General features: G+C 43.1%; 1 protein-coding gene across 3 annotated transcripts in view; it reads right to left on the bottom strand.

Annotated features, from left to right (window-relative positions):
- The window catches only part of UBE2O (ubiquitin conjugating enzyme E2 O), an 86,205-nt gene that overhangs the window by 25,011 nt on the left and 38,231 nt on the right, over positions 1–22,963 (bottom strand). For 2 of the 3 annotated variants that reach the window (XM_032792831.2, XM_032792829.2), the window contains exons 2-5: positions 13,449–13,508; positions 4,252–4,362; positions 2,995–3,092; positions 1,921–1,984 (exon numbers count right to left, since the gene is read on the bottom strand). In XM_032792831.2, coding sequence (XP_032648722.1) covers positions 1,921–1,984; positions 2,995–3,092; positions 4,252–4,362; positions 13,449–13,460 — 285 coding nt within the window. In that variant the 5' untranslated portion in view covers positions 13,461–13,508. Of the gene's footprint in view, positions 1–1,920; positions 1,985–2,994; positions 3,093–3,913; positions 4,017–4,251; positions 4,363–13,448; positions 13,509–22,963 lie in introns of those variants that run through there. The other variant, XM_032792830.2, reaches the window with a different exon arrangement.

Below are 22,963 nucleotides of genomic sequence, written 5' to 3'. Positions count from 1 at the left end.
TCTTCCCTCGTTCTTGATCACTACAGATATCTGTAAGCGAAGAGACCTGTCTGCAAGTTCCCTTGCTTCTATGCATCATTCTTTTGCTGAAGTCATCACATCAGTTTCTATAGCAACAGAGTGAATATCACACATACACAAACAAGGGATTTCTATTTAGTGGGGAAGAGGCAGAGGTTCTCACAAAAAACAATTATCTTGATTTCATGCAAATGTTCTTAGTAACAAACAGTGTGGTCTAAGGACTGGGGTGGGCAACAAGGAACCCCAGATTTCTTACACCTGCTTTCGCAGGGACATTAGTGGCTTCTGGCAAATCACTGCTTCCCTTGTTGCAAAATGGGAGTAATATTGCACATGTACCTAAAGGCCCAGTTAGGCAGATTTACTTAATGTTCATAGGGTTTTTTTGTAAATAAAGCGCTAGGAACTAGCCATTTACCTTCTGGGACAACCTTTGTTCATGACAATTGGGGTGACGCCAAGCATGGCTCAGGGGTTTTAGATGGCAATCTGATTCATGTGATCAAATTTTTGTACTGATCATCATAAAATCTTGTAATTTGTCAAGGGTACGTAAGATTAGTGCTGTAGGATATAAATCATAAGTGCCAAGAATATGTATAGGAGTATTGAGCACTAACTTAACGGTAATGAGAAAACAAAAGGAGAGACGTTTTCAAAAGTGACTTGTGATTCTGGGTGCCTCAGCTGGACATACCCTGAACTTCAGAGGCCTAATTCTGAGGAAGTACAAAAAGCCACGCTCTGGAAATCCTGCCCCTTTAAAGGCATCTCACACTGGGCACCCAAAATCACCAGTCACCTCTGAAAAATGTAGGCCATGATATAGTAAAGAGGCTGAACTTGTTCTGCATTCAGAAGCAATTTACACTTTGGGACCAGATGTTTGAGATATTAGACAGCAATTAGATTGAGACTCTCCTCAGTCCATGGAGGATGAAGTCCCTTAGGAAAAGTTACCACATTAAAAACTGACACGCCACTTGGTCTTCAGCAGAGACAACATATTCTTTAAGGAATGTGGTGGCAGGTCACTAGGATTTTGCTTAACTCTAGGATGCTGGCAGAATTTCCATAGGATGAGGCCAATTGTATCAACAAAATAAAGAGCCTTTACATTGTAGACAATTCCGACAGCCATACCCATCAATAAAGAAACTTTAGAACAGTATCCAGTAACGTCTTGCTGACAGGGTCTAAGAGGAAAAGCAAATTACTGCACAGATTCTGAAGGTTTAAATCTATCGCACAGTGGATTTTATGGTCTCAGCCTGATTACTAGTAGACAACTCTCCAGAGCACACAGTCTGGGACAATTCAGCAAGAATAGCAGTGTCCACTAAAATAGCAAAAAGGTGATGCAGGTCAGGATTAGAGAGGGATACCATCAATTTCATTTAAAAAAATTAATTTAGAAACATTCTGGTTTCTGACAGAGCACCCCTAAAATGGCAGGCTTTTTTTGTTATTCCATCAAACATTTTTAGAAGGGTTCTTTCATCCTCTGTTGATGTTAATTAGGGTCTTTTCAAGCAGGGTGACTATAATGAGGATCAGTGAAACCAACTGTACTTTGTGTAAGACACTTGAAAAGGTACTTTGTCCACTAGCTTCTTTCAGTTAGTGACCTCAGGTGCTACTTGTAACACTAACCAGTACAACTACTACCAGATGGTAATCTACTTTTAAATCGGTGCTCTGCTAAAGTGCTCCCTCCATGTGAGGGGGGCGGGGGGAATCTAGCCAAATATTTTCAGCAACTTGGTATTTAAACTGTAGGGCTAATATAAGTTATTGAAGCAAAGCCACATTTTCTTCCTTCAGAAACTTAATATTAAAAAAAGACCAGTTCTGGGCTGATTCTAAAAAAAATTATCCAGAGGACCAGAAACTTACTGAGTCACTGACGTGAGGGCAAACATCGTAGAGCTTTGCTCCATCTTCCGTGCTCATAGAACACCTGGAAAAACAAAAGACAAGAGTTGGGAGACAGACCATGCAACGGTGAGGTCAGCCACCTCAACAGCACCACCTATATCTATCATCTGGGCATCTCTGCCATTGCAGGGGCCTCAGGCATTGGTGGCATCTTGGTTTTTCCCATCCTCTCCACAGTTTAGAATGTTTAACTCAAGTCTCTGAGTTTAACATAAGGGTATCTGGGTGAAAATTAATGACTTGTGTTATATAGAAAGTCAGACTAGATTATCTAAAGGTCCCTTTCTGGATTTAAACTGTATGAAACACCTGTCTGTGTTTGCAGCACACTGCTGGTCCTTTCCAGGGTAAAGTGAGTCCCCTGGTTTTAGATAAGAGCTGGGTAAACATTACTCCACTTTAAAAAGGATAACTGAGCACATGAAATATATGAGGGAAGTGGGCTGTTGAGTGGAAGCCTTGCCTACTAGTAACCTGAACACTCATAACTCACAGCTGTTTCAGAGCAGTGCTGGATCCCACGCTCTGAAAAGCTAATAAAAGGTTTGGGCATACCTCTTTTCTGAAATGAGAAAAAGATGGTGCTTTTTACAGATTACATAATTTGTAATATCTCCAGAACGATTTGGTTTTCCTCTGAAAAAGAGGCTCAAAATTGGTGCTGTGGGGTTCCCTATTTATTGTCTCTCAAAGATTCAATGTCAAACTGTGCTCAGTTTAAAAAAGAGTTTTTGTCTAACTACAAGCTCCGCAAACTTTTTCTGGACTATGTTCTGGATCATATACTGTCAGGGATTAGCTTTGCTTCGTCTAAGGGATAACAGAGCTGCCAACTACCCAATATATACTTTTACACCCCTTCTTGCCCAAAATGTGTTATCACCTGTGGTTAAAATAATGCGAGCACAAGACCTGCTGTCACCAGAATAATGGCTGCACGAACGAGATGGCACGCATGCTTATAGTACTTTTAAAAGAGACTATGGTTACCATGTCCAAAGGTAAAGGGGCTGTTCTGTTTCAGAAAAGTACCTGGCTCCATTGGAGAGCTTCAGGATGACTTGGTTCTTTAAATCATAGACTTTCCCTAGCCAACAGTCAAAGGCTATGTAGTCGCCATACATAAATGGCTAAGGAAAAAAAAACAAACAAATTGTAAAATACAACCTAATTCCTTGAAATATCATGTAAACAACACACAATGCAAACTGCCCAGTGATCTCTTCTGCTCAAAACGGCCCAGGACTGAAACAGCAAGGCTGCTGCAAGTTGGAATGGAGATATACTGTAGAAGTGCATGCTTTGCATACAAAAAGTGGCCCAATCGATACCTGCATTCTCTAGGTAATGGAAACAGCTTGGTCTCTTTCTTGACTTTTTCTTAGACCGTAAAGCAGAGGAAAAACGGTCTTACTCTATCTGTAAATTGCTTTGCACATTTATAAAGGTGGACTGGCCAGAGCTGTGCAAAGGAAACCTTGTGTAGCACCTGCATACATTGGGTAAAGCAGTGCAGAGTGACCAGTTTCACCTTCGTGGGCATATTATTCCAACCAGAGAAGAGATGCTCATGTCCTTTTGCAGGAAAACCTCCCTGTAGCTGCCACCCACAAATGCATATTTCTGCAGAATGGTTGCAACATTCCTTACTACTTTAGAAAGGCTTCACACTACAGCCATTTATGTAGGGGTGGGGAAAGGAGGGAAAGATGCTTGTTTCAAGTCTATTTTCTCAACTCAATGAAGGAAATGAACAGGGAAAATTTTTGCCTTCAATTTATTGTCTTGCAATCACCCACCCACTCAAAACCAGGTCTGCAGGGAAAACCAGGTATGACTCAGTCTCCTTCAGCTGGACCAAATAATAATAATAATAATAATAATTTGCTCTTTTAAACATTTCTGAAACCCTGTTGATATAGTGACTATGTGTTGCAGCTCAGGACTGTACCGTTGTCATGGGACTGCCAGGGTCAGGTGATCACATCAGCTAATCACAACGCAGAAGCGTCTCAGACCATTCAATACTGACAGTCTTCTCAGTCTAACGGGATCTAGCAGTACGATCAGAAACACAAGAGGGAGGGGTTGGATGCTACACCTTCCTCCAGCAGTAAGGACATTTCTGGCAGATTTAGAATAAAGGCAAGTCACAGCGGGACAACAAAACACTGAAGTGTCCAACGTGTGAGGGGCACTCCTTGCCTCGAGTACACCACCATCCCTGCGAGGTACCAACCCCCTAGCTCCCCTGGGAGGAGAGGGGAAGGATTGTGGCCGCATTCTCACCCAGATATGCTGTAGGTCTTTGCTGTTGACAGGATAGAGGATACAGTTGGTTCCTACCAGCTTCACAGCACACTCTATGTTTACATCGATTACAGTCCCGCACTGGCTGTCCTGCAAATGCAAAGAGAGAGGGGGTGGGGGGAAAGGGTCGGTAACCAGGGAAAATTCTCAAGTTGTATGTCAACTGCATGCAGGTGAAAGGGGCAGAACTGACAACCCTGGAGGGTGAAACCCTCTATTTTTCCTCAGAGCAGACAGCACTGGCAGAAGCAGCGCAAACGTCCCCCAATAACCCTGCTCTGGAGGGATCACCGCACACAAATTTAAAGCAGTCTGAAGTCAAGGATCGGGAAGGTTAAAAAACCCTTCTTCCCAGTTATAATTTTAACTGGCTGTTGCTGCAGCAATCTATGAATTCCTGCCTCTGCTTGCATAAGGAGACAGCTAGTTTAGCTGGTGAAGTAAAACGGTTGCTGCTTGTTCATCAGTTTTAGCATTTAGGTCCCCTGTACCTTGGCTCCCAGATACATAGTGTACTGTTATTGTCACGCTCAAGGTAACAATTCACTGCGGCTCAAAAGGGTTTTCTCCCACAGGTAAAGCTCCAAACAGGGGCAGAGCACGAGTGCCACATGCCAAGAGGCTATAAAACTGTTTGTTGCCTTTTTACTCAGAATTTCCTATTCAACACATTTTATATATTTTTCTTAACCTACAGCTGGCAGCCAGCGCAATAGATAATCTGGCATCGTTCACTGGGCCAAACGTATTAAGTCACAGGATTTCAAGCCAAATAACTTACTTGTTGGTCCAATCAAAAAACATTTTCTACCCTCGCTCACTTTTTAGTGGGGACCAACGATCAAATCTTCAGTTAAAAAACAAGCTAAGCTCTAGATGTGAACCTTTAGAAAGGGTTCTGCAGTAACATGTACACATTTCACAAACACACGCATTTCACATACATATGGTTTAGCCCTCCAAGGAAGAGAAGCGAACCCAAAGATTCTGTCAAGCTCAGCAGCTACTTTGCCCTCCTGACACAATCAATAGTTTTATATGTTAATGACCATAGTCCATTACAAAACATGACTAAGGGATGGCGTGGAGAATGCATTGCTCCCATTGGCTTCAGTAGCTGTCCTTATCTCATACATCAAGGCCTACTATTAATGGAAACAAGAGAATGCACACTTTGAAGAGCTGACATTGTGCACGTACTGAATGAGCTAGCTCATTCCACAAACATTCTGTCCTTTCTCACAGATTTATTTACTCAAGCCCTGCATCTAGAGCCACATACAGCTTTCTAAAAATCCACGGTTTTTGGTGCTCAATTCACTCTGCCAGGTCTCAGGGATAGCCAGTCATAGGAAGGATCTCCTTTACAGATACAGACGGGCACTGTCCAGGATAAATATTTGAATAGATTGCTCAGCAAGCGAACCAGAGCTGTCTGGATTCCCTTCCATCCCTCCTAGGCAGAATACAGGGCTTGAGGCAGCGAGATGCAGGGAGAGAAATCATTTATCTGTTCTCCTCCAGGCAGCCAAGAAGAGGGGGATCAAGGGAGGGAAGCTCATTTATCTCCACCCCTATAATGTGTGTTGGCAACAGCATATCTTTGCTCTTCTCCTTAGCATAAACGGTGCCAGCATTATTCAGTAATGTACGTAGGAGACAGCATAAGAAGTGCTACACAGGCAGAGACCAAGGCAGGAGTGATGTGTTTTGTACACCTGCTTCACAAACTACAGCTACTCCTTCATGCTAGTGGCTGCGTTGGGGGATCATCTCCCAGATACACCACCAATAGTGCAGAAACTAGTAGGGCCATGTCTACACGAGGTCTTAAATTCGAATTAAACGGCTTTAATTCGAATTTATGGAGCACCCATCCACATGACGCAGCCCTCTAATTCGAATTAAAGGGCTATTTAAATCGATTTTAGTACTCCTACTAAACCACAGGAGTAACCCTAAAATCGAATTTACTAATTCGAATTTAGTGCAGTGTGGACGGAAATCGAAGTTAATGGCCTCCAGGAGCTATCCCACAGATCACCACTGACCACTCTGGACAGCACTCAAAACTCCTATGCACTGGCCAGGTAAACAGGAAAAGACCCGTGGAGGTTTGAATCAGTTTCCTGTTTGTCCACCGTGGGGCTCTGAGCAGCAGTTAATCACGCTGCACCTTTAAAAATGCAGTCTCCTGAGAATAGAAAAAGAGCTCCAGCATGGACCACAGAAGAGCTTTGGGATCTCTGGAGTTGCTCCTAAAACATGCAGGTTCTATGCAGAGCTACATGCAATTTTTGGGGGCTTGGCTACCAGTCGCCCATCCTTAATCGTGGATTCAGATGACCTGATTTCAGTTTCAACTGTGGCTGAGGATTCTGCAGAGGGGGAAGATCAGGAAGAGGTACATGAGGGAGACATTGCTGATAGCACACAGCTCTCAATTACCAACAGCAGCCAGGAGTTGTTTCTGACCCAAGATTTAACCTTGCAACAGGCTAATCAAGCCACTATCACAGAAAGTGAAGCCATGGAAGGGACCAGCGGTGAGTAAATGTTTAGATCAGTCATATTTAAAAACTAGCGTTTTTTAATTATCAATTTTTAAGCATGCGTTGTCATTTCTTTTTAGCCATTACAGTTACATGAAAAGTTCCTTAACATGTCTGGGGATGCAATGAAAATCCTCCCAAGAAATCTCCATGAATTGATATTGCAGGAAATCAAAGAGCCTTTTCAGTAAATTTCGGGGCAATGCTGCCTTAGCCGGTCCTCCAATGAAAGATGCTTTGCCCCTCCAGGCATGCATGACGTAATTTGGAATCATTGCTTCACAAAGCATAGATGCATAAGCGCCAGGACTCTGATCACAGGCATGAAACATTCGCTCTGCCTCTTCTGCTGTAACTCTCACCAGAGTTCTATCGTTCATTGTGACCTGGTTGAAATAAGTAATTTATTTGTAATTAGGAGAGCAAACATGGCCATTATGCTACTGTAATGCCACTCCATGTAGCTGGGTGGAGGGGAGTTGTGCTACGATGATGCTTTAGCAGGGAGGGGTGAGACAAACATAAAGACTTACCATGGCTGCTTGGAAGCAAATTTATAATGGCAGTACCAGCAAGCTGCATCTGTACTGTGCTCTGAGCCCAGGGACAGAGTCTCCCAGTATTAAAAGATGAAAAATGTGACCTTGGAGTGAAATCACATGTCCTGCGTAAGGTGCATAGTTTTGTGCTGTGTGAGTGAGTGGAATCATTGTTCTAAGAAATGTATCTTTTTACATACTTCTCTCTCTTACCTCCACCATACAGCTGTGCAGTGTTCTTTACTCACTACCCCATCTGCCAGGCTACCCAAGAGACAGAGGAAAAAGAGAACGAGAGACGAAATGTTTTCCGAAGTCATGGAAGTCAGCCACAGTAACACAGCTCATCATAGTGATTTGAAGGAACTGATAGCAAAATACAAGAAAGATGCCAGTGACCGGGAGGACAGGAGAGACGCTCGAGATGAGAGGTGGCGAGAGGAAGACCGGCAGGTAGAAGAGAGGTGGCGCAAGGAAGACAGGCAGGAAGATCAGAGGAGCAGGGAGGAAGATAGGCGCTGGCGTGATGGAACGCTGGAGCTGCTGCGTGATCACACTGATATCCTCAGACGCATGTTGATTGTTCAGGAACAGCAGCGGGGTTACAGAGTGCCACTGCAGTCCATGTTTAATCACCCTCCAAGCTCCCCAGGTTCCATATCTCCCTCACGCAGACGTGTTAGAACGCGTGGGGGAAGGCTTCCTGCACCAGCACACTCCACCCCCATGGAGAGCCCAACCAAAAGGCTGTAATGAAGCTGAAATGTATTTCATGGGCTTTTCCTTACCTGTGATCCTCCTCCCAAAGCACAGCTTTCAGGGATACCTAGATAAATCTGTGCCTCTGAATATAGTTCCTTTCTAATCAGACATACATCCAAAGGGGGGAGGGTGCTTTTATTACAGGGAATGATCCTTTAAAAATGAACGCATGTTTTTAAAGCAATAACAAATGAGTTTTAATAAAGATTAAATGATTTTTAAAACATACTGGCTTTCTTTCCTTCAGCCACATGTAATGAAAGGGTGGGGGGTTGATTTTGAAAGTCCTGCAGCAAGCTGTAAGTAAAGGGGGACGGTGGGTTGCTTACAGGGAGTCAATAGAGGCGGGAGTGTTCATCAAGGGCAAAGAAGCACTGCAATCACACCATACCCTGGCCCGCGACAAAACACATTTTCAGGGCTTCTCTGATGCGCACCGCCTCCTGGTGTGCTCTTCTAATCGCCCTGGTGTCTGGCTGCTCGTAGTCAGCGGCCAGGCGATTAGCCTCAGCCTCCCACCCCGCCATAAAGGTATCCCCCTTACTCTCACAGAGATTGTGGAGCACACAGCAAGCAGCAATAGCTACGGGGACATTCTTTGGGCTGAGGTCTGAGCGAGTGAGTAATGATCGAAAGCGCCCCTTTAAACGCCCAAATGCACACTCTACCACCATCCTGCACTTGCTCAGCCTGTAGTTGAACAGCTCCTGAGCACTGTCCAGGCTGCCTGTGTATGGCTTCATGAGCCACGGCATCAAGGGGTAGGCTGGGTCACCCAGGATAACGACAGGCATCTCAACATCGCCCACTGTTATTTTCTGGTCTGGGAAGTAATTTCCTTGATGCAGTCGTTTAAAGAGAGTACTGTTTCTGAAGACGCGCGCGTCATGAACCCTTCCTGGCCATCCCACGTGGATGCTGGTGAAACGTCCCTTGTGATCCACCAGTGCTTGCAGCACCATGGAAAAGTACCCCTTGCGGTTCACGTACTCGGCGCCCTGGTGCTCTGGGGCCAAGATAGGGATATGGGTTCCATCTATGGCCCCTCCACAGTTAGGGAATCCCATTGCAGCAAAGCCATCCACTATGACCTGCACGTTTCCCAGAGTCACAAACTTTCGTAGCAGCAGCCTAACGATTGCTTTGGCTACTTGCATCACAGCAGCCCCCACGGTAGATTTTCCCACTCCAAATTGATTCGCGACTGACCGGTAGCTGTCTGGAGTTGCAAGCTTCCAGAGGGCTATTGCCACTCGCTTCTCCACAGTGAGAGCTGCTCTCATGTTAGTATTATGGCGTTTCAGGGCAGGGGAAAGCAAGTCACAAAGTTCAAAGAAAGTGCTCTTACGCATGCGAAAGTTATGCAGCCACTGGGAATCGTCCCACACCTGCAAAACTATGCGGTCCCACCAGTCTGTGCTTGTTTCCCGTGCCCAAAATCGGCGTTCAATGGGCAGAAGCTGACCCATTACCAGCAGTAGCTCCAAAATGCTGGGTCCTGCGGTTAGGGAGAGATCACTCTCTATGTCGTCATCATCACCATCATTAACATCGCTCCTGTCGGTGCGCAGCTGCCTCCTCAAACTCCAAGTCCTCCTCCTGTCCCTCCTCCTCCACCTCCTCCTCCCCCTCTCCTCCTGAATTTTCAGGTCATGGCTCAGCATAGACAGCACGAGAGTGCGCGAGCTGTTTAAAACTTGCACGATTGCATTACTGGTCTCATCAGGGTCCATGGTCTCAGCAGGGTCCATGGTCTCAGCAGGGTCCATGCTTGCTGTGCTATGGCGTTTGCTCTCTTCACCCAGGAAAAACGGCGCGGAATGGTTGGCTGCTGCTTTCACAAAGGGGGGGGTGAGGCTGTACCCAGCAGCACCCGGGACAATGTTTTTGGTCCCAGCAGGCACTGGGCTGAAAACCAGGAAGTGGGAACTATGGGATAGCTGTGTCACAGCTACCCACAGTGCACTGCTCCTGAAATCGAAGTAAGACATGGGCCATGGACGCACAACTTCGATTTGAGATTCGTGGTGTGGACGCTCTAATTCGAATTTATAAATTCGGTTTTATAAATTCGATTTAGATAACTTCGATTTACTTCTGCCGTGTAGACATATATAGGATACATACTTCATAGGCTCTGTAGTTTGACTGGACCAGCACAGCTCTCCAACAAAAAACCCTGACTACCACAGACAGCGAAACCGTGCCGTCAACAATTGCATTCAAAGACTTAAGCATAGTTTTGCCAGAGCCGTGCTCAACGTTTTTCCAAGACAGCTGCTGCTAGCTTAGTTCAAGCCAGAGGACAAACAAGGCCTGGACAGCAAGTCTCATCTTTAGGAACGCAACTGCATTGGCTCATTATTTTGCACCTGACTACTTGCCTCTGCTCCTCCCCAGAATGATCTTAGATTTGATAAACCCCACGATATTGTTCCTTATCATTTAATACTTTTGTTTCTAGTTTTTACTTAGTAATTCCAGGTAAAAGAACCTGAAAATGTTGGTTTAGGATGAACATTTCAGAATTTCACTCGTCTCAGAAGACGTGATTTTTGTGCATCAGACAGTGAGTGCCAGGAAAGTTCTAGGAGCCAACAAAGCATTACATTCTAGAGGCTGCAATTTCTACAAATGGTCTCGGGGTCCCTCTCCCGCATCCTTCATTTCTAATGGAAAAGGCACAATAGTACACTCAACATCTTATCAATAAGTGACACAGAAAATGCCTTCCCTGTACTTGATGAATAACATTTATCCATCAACCACCAAAAAATGATGAAGTCATAAATAGTTCAGAGAATTCTCTGCTAGTTTAGTCTGTCTCATACCATGTCCATTTCCCACTCACTGACCAAAGCTTTCCAAGACACATCACATTAAAATACTGAACTGGAAAGGCAGCCCTTGTGGTATATAGCAGGGACTCTGCATTACACAGCAAGTCTGCCAGTGTCTGGCTATGTGCCTTGGTCCCCTGACTCCGCTCTCTGCCTTTTTCCAGGGGTCTTATGACTAACACTGCTATTGAGAGAACAGAGGATCAGCAGATGAAACGTGGAGAGTGCTTAGCAGCAGCCCTGTGCTGAGCTGAGCTTGTTACAGAGGTAGGCTCAACCTTATTGCTGTGCTGAGATGAGGCAAAAAGCTGCTCCTGCACTGGATGCAGAGAGATTACAGAAACAAGTGTTTTCAAAACAAGTTGTTCAATTTTTTCTTTGTATTTTCAGTTGAGATTTCTCCATACACAATTCCAGCCAAGGAAAAGGCAGGAGGTTCTACCAGATTCCCAATGTATTACACCTACCTGCTCCAGTTTTCCATTCCCCTCTTCCCAAGCACCTCTCTGGCGGAGACTCCTTTCGGAGTCAGTGATGGTTCTTGGGTCAGTGAGCAGGAAGCTCCTGCTAACCCATAGTGAAGCATCCCCCATAGCGCTCCCAGTCCATGCCAACCTAGGGTATGAGAGACCGTCTCCAACCGGGCAAGCCCCCTTGCTTTAGCAGGTAAGAGACTTTAAGGTGGCCCACTTTGGAACTTTTGTATTCTGTCATCTACAGATCTTGTTTTAAAATCACTGTGTGGCTCAGTTGAGCTTGTCCCTCCCCTTGGACAGGTGCTCAGAAGCAGGGCTGTAAGTGGCTGTACTGGAGAGGGAGTGACTTTGGGAGAACATCCAGGGGTTACACCCAGGACACCCCATCTGTGGCACCCTTCCTCAGTGCCTCCGCTCCATTTTTTTGGATGTTCTTAACTTACTTTACTATGAGACTGACATTATCCGATTAAAATATGACCCCATTGGTGCAACCGCTGTTTTATATTTCCAGCAAACATTGTACAAAGGTTGTCAAGTGAGGTGTCTATGATAAGATTATGATTTGCTGGTGGTGATTATGTTATCTGTATACATATAACTTCAAATACAAAAATGATACACCACCTGAAGAGCAACTAGCCAAGCACACAAAAACTGACAGCAACCTTTTTAACAAGTAAAGCAGAAGCAGGATACCTGCCAAACAGTCAGAGGAGCCACTTGATGATCAAGGTGCTAAGAGAGCACTTGAGGAAAACCAGGCTGTTGCGGAGAAGCTAAATGATTTCTTTGCATCGTGTTGACTGCAGAGGTTATGGGGGAAGATCCCCACACCGGAGCAATTCTTTTTAGGTAACAAATCTGAGGAATTGTCCCAGACTGAGGCATCAGTAGAGATGGTTTTGGAACAAAGTGATAAAGCATTCAGTAATAAGTCACCAGGACCAGACGGTATTCAGCCCAGGGTTCTGAAAGAACCCCAATATAAAATGGCAGAACTATTAACCGTGGTATGTAACCTATTGCTTAAATCAGCCTCAGTACAGATGACTAGAGGGTAGCTAATATAACGCTGAATTTTTTACAAAAACCTTCAGAGGTGATCCTGGCAGTTACAGCCCAGTAAACTGAATTTAAGCACTAGGCAAGCACTAGCAGACCTGGCCTGGAACTGTTCATTTTAGAAAAGACACAACTAAGGAGGGTTTTGATAGAGGTCTATCAAATCACAAATGGTGTGGAGAAAGTGAATAAGGAAGCATTATTTACCCCTTTACATAACACAAGAAGTAAAGGGTCACACAATGAGATTAACAGGCAATAGGTTTAAAACAAACAAAAGTAAATATTTCTTCACACAATGCACAGTCACCCTGTGGAACTTGTTGCCAGGGGATGTTGTGAAGACCAAGAGTATAACTGGGTTCAAAAAATAATTAGATAAGTTCAGGACGAATAGGTCTCTCAAAGACTATTAGCCAAGATGATACAACCTCATGCCCTAGGTGTCCCTAAATCTCCAACTGCCAGAGGCTGGGACTGGATGACAGAGAATGGATCACTTGATAAATTGCCCTGTTCTGTTCATGCCCTTTGAAGCCATTGCCAGAGACAGGATACTGGGCTTGCTGGATCTTTGGTCTTATCCAGTATGGCCGTTCTTATGGTATATGTGGGATGCTTCACCATTATGTGTACAGGGTCACTCATCCTTTACATTTAAAGCTCAGAGGATAGGCAAGCTTTCTGTTCAATCATGTGAGATTATCAGCCTCACCTGCTCAAGAGAACTCCATCTCTTTCAGTTACGCACTATGATCCATACCACATTTCTAACCATAGTTTGCTACTGAAGGATAACACTGTACCTGTTAATACTCTTAAAAAAAAAAATATATGAAGCTGTTGGGTACTTTCTGGGTGTGTTTGACTTCAGCGTAGGTGTCTTGGCCCACCTTAGATATCCATGCAGCAGTATCATGATCTTTTAAAAGCAGCACTTACATTTGAGCTCATGTGTCTGACCACATCCCGAGGGACAACCGAACGATCCTCAAGCTTCAGCTAGGAGAAGAGGGGGAAAAAAGAGAGACCAGGTTTAATGACCTCAGACAACATTTGGTGAAAAACTAGGACAAAGTAAGTGAAATAGTCTATTTAGCTGTTAATACTTCATGCTTCTGGAACATAGGGCATTTCAGCAGAGGCTCGCAAAGTGCTTTTATAGACACTGGATTAAGCCTCACAGCACCTTTCAAGGCAGGCATTATACCCATTTTGTAGCTCTGAAACACAACAGTTACATGACCTGTCCATAGTTTTGATGCAAATCAATTATGCTGCAACACCAGGAATAGGACACAAATCTTGACTCAGTTCCTGGCTCTCTCAACCCACATTTCACTATCCTATGGTGGAGAGTGGGGTGTGGTGATAAAGGTGAAAGTAAATCACATAGGGCAGTTCCCTTTGTCCTGCACTATTCATCTAACCAGTCAAGCATCACACACAATACCCCAAAACTCAGTGGTAATCCCTTTTAGCCAAGAGCGTCTTGTGCAGCTCTTGGAAAGCCAAATCTTAACTAGCTAGGGATGTGATTTGTGTTACTGTAATTCCCCATCGCAGCAAACGCTCCCCTTAAAACCAGTCAAGTGCAGAGATTCTCTAGCCCTGCAGCAAAAAAATGTTAAGAAGTCATCATCTACAATATACGAGACATTGTTTATGCCCTCTGTTTCACTCAGCAGTCCCGTCATCCAGGCCAGATAACATACTTGTATCAGAACGCAGCATTAAAAGCAGAAGCTAAGATTTGTTCATTATATCACCTTTCAGATTCCAGGTTTCTCAAAGCACTTTACAGTAATGAGTTAGAAATTAGTTCCAAAGAGACTGTGGCAGCAAATGGAGTAGTCGAAGAACCATTACATGTACAACAATAGCTCACACACAGCCTTGGGCATCAGAACTCACTGAACTGAGCCAGGGAGGGGATGAGGCAATGTGGTTTGGTGGACTAAATGTAGTAGTGAGGTAGATACTTCTGAATTCTAACCACAGTTCTGCCAATGATCTAATGCAGCCTTAGATCGATCACAATCTCAGTTAAACACGGAAATACCAACGTAGTTTCCAGAGGTGTTGCGAAGGCACATTAACTATTGTCCATACAGCATCTTCATCCCTGAAAATGTGTTAAATACCATTACGGCCATTTTGGACAAGTGTTCTGGGATCTACAAGAATTGAGGATAGAACCACTGATTAGCAGGTTACTCTAAAGACAAACTTAACACTGTATCATCTATCGAACCATTGGAAAAAACTTGCCAAGGGTTCCAAGAATCAGAGGGGTAGCCATCTTAGTCTGTATGCACAAAAACAAAGAGAAGTCCAGTGGCACTTTAAAGACTAACAGATGTATTTGGGCATAAGCTTTCGCGGAGATGTGGGGTTTTTTATCTGCAAAAGCTTATGCCCAAATAAATCAGTTAGTCTTTAATGTTCCACCAGGCTCCTCGTTGTTTTTGCCAAGAGTTGTTGTGGATTCTCCTTCACTGACAACTTTAAAATCAAGATTGGATGTTTTTCTAAAATATCAGAGGGGTAGCCGTGTTAGTCTGAATCTGTAAAAGCGGCAGAGAATCCTGTGGCACCTTATAGACTAACAGACGTTTTGGATCATGAGCTTTCATGGGTGAATACCCACTTCGTCAGTCAAATTCATCTGACGAAGTGGGTAATCACCCACGAAAGCTCATGATCCAAAACGTCTGTTAGTCTATATGGTGCACAGGATTCTCTGCGCTTTTTATAAACATATATATGCTCTAGAAAATTATTTGGGGCATGGTTCTATGCGTTTACAATTCATACCAGGAGGTCAAACGAAAACGGTCCCTTTAGACCTTGGAAGCTATGATCCATTTTTCCCCAATCAACCTCTATCTCAAAATTCAATATTGCTTCATCTGCATTTGGTAGAAATCCAAGTTGTAGCCTGAGGCTTGGATTAGCGATTTAGTCAAAAACTTGTAATCTAAGGGGAAGAGCTGGAACCAAACATCCTAGTATGTACTGTCATATTTTACTGAAAACCCATAAAGTAACACACAATTAACCATACTAAGTTGAATGGTTAAAACGGGACTGGTAGTCAGAACATTACCACTGTATATCTTTGAACATATTAATTTCTTATGCCTCCATCTCCTCCCTGCAACTCTCAGGAGTATTGAGGGTTAAGTTTTTATAAAGCTGTAGAAATTCTTCAATGAAAAGATACTGTATGTACATAGTTATTTTAACAATAAACCACGGGTAATTACAGTGTTTACATTCCAATAAATACTCAACCATAAACTGCACTCTGATATTCTAAAGAATTAACTTATTCTGTTTTTCAAAGTGTAACATTTACACTTATATTTTAACATGCATTAGAGTAATTTAATTGCAATGACACTGGTGTTGAAAAACTCAACATAAATTAAACATTACTTACTAAATCACACTACTTTGTTATTAAATATAGTGTCTGGTAGATCCCTAATTGTGACTGGATGTTATGTCAAGCAACAGTGATCAAACTTAAACATTTAATAAATTTATTACGATAAGTTGCAAATGAATATTGGTCCCTAACAGTTTACACACACAAACTCAAGAACTAAGTGGCCTTATACATCCTTCCTGGGATTTTTCTTCACTGTTAAAAACAGCCTCACTTTCAGATCCTTCTTAAAATACAATGTACTAGAGTTGCTCTCTGCAGTTCATCTCTGTCCCTGATTCTAAAACTCTCTGCCCTAAGCAAAGCTCAACTATTTTATAATTTTCTAGCGAAGCCAAAAAGATGAACCTGGTTTGGTTGCCAGGATGAGTGAGCAAAGCAGTGCTACATCTACATGCAGGGTTCCAACACCTGACATCCTATCACAATATTTAGAAAATCTGTCATTACACGGAAAGCTACCAAATCCCAGATAAGACCATAATAATAATAAATAATAATAAATAAATAAATAAAAGATTAAAAATAGGATGCCTTTTCGTGAATCACCGATATTCAACTCACTCAAGTTCTCTCTCTTTAGGGTGACCAGACAGCAAATGTGAAAAACTGCAATGGGGTAATAGGAGCCTATATAAGAAAAAGACCCCAAAATTGGGTCTGTCCCTATAAAATTGGGACATCTGGCCACCTTCCTCTCCTTCTCCTCCTCTATTTGTGCTTAGCAGACCAATACTGTCTTCAACTGAAGTACAGCCCCTCAGTCAAAAATTATGTAACTAAAAATTTAGAGTACTTTTAAACCTACATCTCATTTGCTATATTTCTCTCTATGAAAATCAATACAGTGATGAGGCTTCTGCATCCAAGTCACATGCCTTGATAATGCCAGTAGGAATCTGAGACTACGTCTAGACTACCCGCCGTACCGGCGGGTTAAAATCGATTGCTCGGGGATCGATATATCGCGTCTCATCTAGACGCGATTATCGATCCCCGAGCGTGCTTATATCGATTCCGGAACTCCACCAACCCCAACGGAGTTCCAGAATCGACAGGGGGAGCCGCGGACATCGATCCCGCGTGGTGAGGACGGGTGAGTAATCCGATCTTAGATATTCGACTTCAGCTACGTTATTCACGTAGCTGAAGTTGTGTATCTAAGATCGATTTTCCCCCGTGGTGTAGACCAGCCCTGAAATAGCAATTCCTTGAATAGGCACCTGCTTTGCTATTCCTGAGTAGCCCTGGCATTCAGCCATGTCTTTCCACTAGTCAGATGCTTTGTCCCAGATTGACAGCCCTCTCAGCACTGCGTAATATCCCTGACTTTGAGGTTCACAGCAAATCCATAGCCAAAAAGGCACCATCCTCATTTTAGCAGGGAAATGCTAGTCTGCAACATCTCTTTCCAGGTCTAATAACACTTTGCCCCCCACTCCTTTTATTTGGGGGGGAGGGACGATACAGTGGGAGGAATACAAATCATTTCATCACATACTTTCCACAGCAAGTTAACAGCTGATATTTACGACAATTTATTCCAGTTCAAAAACCTGAGTTGTTACCATATGCACAACTTCTCAAAAAGTACCTCCTGGTCTTTGTAGACTACTCCGGATATGCTAGGGTTAAATTCTCATTGTGATGCTTGAGATTTAACCACTTAACTCATTAAAGCTAATGAGATTTCCTCTCAGACAGCGATCCTCTATGTTAACAGATCAAAGCAGAGCAATTTGTTTGGATGATTCAAAAGAGCTACAGCGCCAAGAATTGTGTCAGGTAAAGTAGCGATCTATTTTGAAGCCATAAATGGCAAATATTTCCTTAATAAAAACGCTATTGAGATTGCTTTTTGAACAACTAGCTCTGACGGTACTCAAACAAAATAACCTCTGTGTTTATTTTATACACAAAAGTGATACAAGTCCTCAGAGTGCTCTGAAATAGGACACACTCATATATGCTTAAAATCAACAAGTGCCTACATTTTGAATATAACTAAATTTTCAAGATAGTACTTTGGTTATGCTTGGAATTTCACCACCACAATGACACTTTCTCCACTGATATATTTGCATGGGGGTGTGTGCGCAGTCTAAGTGGTCACTCATTATCCGGTTAAAATACAGGGGAAAATGTATGCACACATATATGTATAATAGGCAGCAGGTTTAACACAAATAAAAGGAAGTTCTTCTTCACACAGTGCACAGTCAACTTGTGGAACTCCTTACCTGAGGAGGTTGTGAAGGCTAGGACTATAACAGCGTTTAAAAGAGAACTGGATAAATTCATGGTGGTTAAGTCCATAAATGGCTATTAGCCAGGATGGGTAAGGAATGGTGTCCCTAGACTCTGTTAATCAGAGGATAGAGATGGATGGCAGGAGAGAGATCACTTGATCATTGACTGTTAGATTCACTCCCTCTGGGGCACCTGGCATTGGCCACTGTCGGTAGACAGATACTGGGCTAGATGGACCTTTGGTCTGACCCGGTACGGCCATTCTTATATTCTTATATACACAAATACATGACATTTGCCTTTTCGCCCCTTAGGGCAGTGATGGGATATTTTAACTTCACAGTTTCCACAGGGATAAAGTGAAAAGTATTTCTGCATGCAACACCCCCCCCGCCCCAAAAAAAAAAAAAAAAAAGACAACCATGAAGAGTGTCAGCTGCAAAGCAAGTGTTCATATAAACAGGCAACTCTGTCACACACGATAATACCTAATAGTCTGTTCTCTGTTCAGGATAAAGTGAGATTTGCAAGCTAGAGAACAAGCTTAACCTGGAGAAACAAGCAACAGTATTAAGAACAAATGCATTCTACGGAAAGTGAATTGTTTCTTTTCATCTACTAATGGACCGGCACTTGCACCACAACTGCACCTCTCGTAGGCTCAGAGGGGATAAGCCACTGACCAAATGGGTCCTGGAGACTGAACTACTCTTACAGAGATGCTGTCCAATTTAGGAGTTTGGAAACTAGCAGCAATGACAATAAAGAAGGCAACTTGCCCTTGATGCTACCCAAACTGAAACTTCAGCCTCCAAGGCTTTCCATCACCTTTCACCAGCAAAAAATTCATGTAACACAAATGTAATATGTAGTTAGCAGGTATGACAAGGAGTGTGCTGCAATAAAAAGGTGGGGAGAAAATAACCAGTCTTGATTATACCCATGAGTTAGTGTCAGAGTATGCATATTTTATTATATACAAGGAGAATTAACTCTGGAAATATAAAATGTTAAAATGGAGGAGCAGCAGTGAGAAGAAAATAAGAAAGATCCTTCTTTAGAAGCTAAGGGCAGATGGCAGCCTTTCATAAAAAGAAAATGCGAGGCATTTTCCTCCCACACCTGAAAACCAAGGAGACTGGCTGCTCTTAGCATAAACTCTAGAAAATAAACTGTAAAGAACAGTTACGTACTGTCTGGGATGGTGATGGACTAGATGAGTGAATCGGTTCTTCCCATCTGACTTTTATCTTACTGTTTTATCTAACTTATTTCTATTAGTTTGGTCTGAAGTGAAATTGAGTAAATGATATCACCAACAAGAATGCTAGTAAGGCAAGTTCTGACCTGCACTGGCCTGATCACAATCTCTATTTCTCCTTCCTTTCACATGGCCTGGGGCTTTGCCCCACCCCTATTTCATCATCTTGTGTCATGGCCTTTAAAAAAAAAAATCACTTTCAAGCGGTCATAAACAGATAGTTAAGGGTTAATGTCTCTTTTACCTGTAAAGGGTTAACAAGCTCAGTGAACCTGGCTGACACCTGACCAAAGGACCAATCGGGGGACAAGATACTTTCAAATCTTGGTGGACGGAAGTCTTTGTTTGTGCTGTTTGTGTTGTTCTTTGTTCTCTCTTGGGACTAAGAGTGGCCAGATGTGCAACCAGGTTTCTCCAATCTTTCTGAAACAGTCTCTCATGTTCAGAATAGTAAGTACTAGCTAGAAGGCGGATTAATCTTTTGTTTGTTTTCTTTATTTGCAAATGTATATTTTGCTGGAAGGATATTTTACCTCAGTTTGCTGTAACTTAGGCTAGGGGGAGGGAGTCCCTCTAGTCTATGTATAGCTGAAGACCCTGTAAAACATTTTCCCATCCTGGTTTTACAGAGATAGAAAAAATAAAAACTTTCTTTATTGAAAGCTTTCCTTTTAAGAACCTGATTGATTTTTCTTGTGTAAAACCAAAAGGGGGAAAAAAATTGCGAAAAAAAAAATCTGAAAAAACTTCACCAGGGATTGCGTGGGGCGAAAAAGAGGTGGCGGGAAAGGTTATTTCTCTCTGTTTTAGAGATCCAAGGATTTGGGTCAGTGTATCTGCTCAGGAAACCCAGGGAGGGGAGTCGGAAGGGAAAAGGCAGGGGGAAATGGTTTTATGTCCCTTTTGTTTTAAAAGACCCAAGGGGTTTGGGAAGTTTTGGAGGGGATCAGGAGTGTACCAGACACTGCGAATTTCTGGTGGGTGGCAGTGCTATCAAATACTAGGCTTAGAATTAAGCTTAGAGGGTATACTATTGCAGGTCCCCACTTTTTGGACGCTAAAGTTCAAAAGTGAATAAACTTGATCACAAGCCACTCTTGCTAAATACCATATAAATCTTCGCAGAACACTAACGAAAGGTTAGACAAGTATGATTTTGTCGGGGGGGTGGGGGTGATGTGCGAGATATGCTTTCATTGTAGTAAAAATGAAAAAAAGAAAGAGCGAGAGACGAAGGGTATTCAACACCACGAAAGCTCACGCTCTCCAAAATGTCTGTTAGTCTATAAGGTGCCACAGGATTCTCTGCTGCTTTTACACATCCAGACTAACACGGCTACCTCTCTGATACAAGAGGAGAGAAAGAATCAGTTACATTTAGAATTTACCATTGCTCCAGAATTTCCATGAAAAGTGTGAGGATACAGTAGCTTTACTGTGTCACCATCCAGATCAGTCCTCATCTTTATCTATCCACCAATGGATAATGCTGCCCTGACCCCAGGAGAGGCAGCCTGGATCAGTGGTTTGAGCATTGGCCTGCTAAACCCAGGGTTGTGAGTTCAATTCTTGACAGGGGCCACTTAGGGATCTGCGGCAAAATCAGTACTTGGTCCTGCTAGTGAAGGCAAGGGGCTGGACTCAATGACCTTTCGGGGTCCCTTCCAGTTCTATGAGATAGGTATATCTCCATATTGTCTGTTGACTTTTTCTAGTTCTAATTTCCATGGATTTAGTCTCCTCCAAGCAGGTTTTCCTGCATGGAATGCAGATCTTAGCAAATCAACATGCTGTAACCATATCAAAAATTAAAAACTAACATCCCTCCAGGTCACTGCCCCAGTTGAAAATATCCAGCCATCCCTATGTCGCATTTTTATTTTTAAGGGGTATCATATACTCAGCACCTCTGAAGTTGCCATGGAAACCTGTAGTTCCGAGGCAAGGGGCGGGACGGAGAGAAATCAAGTTAGCAACGAAGATTTGGGAGTCTACTGAAGCAACAGGTAATGAAGTATTGCAGTGTTCTCCCTGAAAACACCAGGAAATGAGGACCTGAATCTGCCTTGTTCATTCTTTCAGCCCCCTTACTCATCCTCCAACTCTCTCTTGCTCCACTTTTCAATTAACTCCATCCCCCCAAACACGGTGCCTCTTCCTGCAGTTAAAAATTCGTGAAAGCCAAGCTTTTTCCAGAGGGGGTTGTGCTAGAAACAGTGCTTCCTTCCCAAGTAGGCAGCTACTCTGAAGCCCAGCTCTGAAGCTATTCAATGTAATTGACCCTCTGCTCCCTGCTGGGCAGGTGCTACAGGGATATCAAAGCACCTTTCAGAAATAAACACCCTCCTTCCTCAATCTGCTGCCCTTCCAAAAACATCTTTACTGGGATTCCAGAACCCACCAAAGCACATGCATTCCACCCCTTTCTTCCAACCTTCCCCCCAAAAAACTATCCCCTCATCTGTCTTAACTCCGACATTGCTATTCTAAACTGTGTGGCTGTCACCAAATGCTATAACGAGAGACCTGGATTTGACATGACCCACAGCCTCCTTATGTATGGATTTAGCATAACCTGCAGCCATCTTTTATGTTTAGCCACCATAAGTTCATAATAAAAACTACAGAGTCAGGAGAATTTGGCCTTGACAGACAGAGAAAAATATCTGCAGCATTACTAACAGGATAGATATATATTCACGTCATGAGAATGGGAGAGAATGGTCAAGCTAGCATCGAATTTCTGCAGCTTCTTCCTGATTATAAAAAGTCTAAGGTTTTGCCATTGCAAATGTAATCTGCTAATGAAGCATAAAGATAAGCAGACCTTGCAAAGTTTTTGCTTACTTTGAAAACACGAACGTTAATGAGTAGGCAGTTTTAGGAATCTGAATTTTTATACAGTGAAAATGACTGGGTAGTGTTTTTGCATAGCTATGCTTTTAGTAAACTAATTGGTTACGGCATAGATAAGAGAAATCTTCTTGTTAACTATATAATGAGGGTCAGGAAACGAGCTCGTAGGAACTTAACTCTGAGATACAGCTGAAGACCAAAGACTGTGGAAGCCAAAGCCCTGGACGAGATCAGATCCTGACCAGCCACTGGGAGACATCAGTCTGCTTTATTAGGAGTGATGAACATTAGATGCTTGGCGTGTGTATTCTGCTGACTAATTGTTGATTGTTAATAAATACATGTACAAGTTTAAGAATGTTTACTATGTGATCAAGGCTCCTTTATTGGGACAAGGCCCTGTTAACCCATAGAGGGCCACTGCACCCCAAAGGGGAGGAGAGCGAGCCCCAAATTGAGCAGGTAACAAGGCTTGAATATAAGTGACCTTGGTTTTGTGTCTCTGGGCTAATATGTGAGGAGGGGGTCTCCCTGCAAGTCTTTATGGTGACAGGCTCACTTAGATCCCTAATTTTCCCATCTTTGACATATAAGAAATGGGTGGGAGGTAAGGTCCAAGTTTTCAAAATTTAGCTA

Source organism: Chelonoidis abingdonii, chromosome 13 (genome assembly GCF_003597395.2).
Source record: "Chelonoidis abingdonii isolate Lonesome George chromosome 13, CheloAbing_2.0, whole genome shotgun sequence".
Taxonomy (NCBI): domain Eukaryota; kingdom Metazoa; phylum Chordata; order Testudines; family Testudinidae; genus Chelonoidis; species Chelonoidis abingdonii.
Note: the sequence above shows the minus strand (reverse complement) of the source record. Positions and strands in the feature narration are given on the sequence as shown.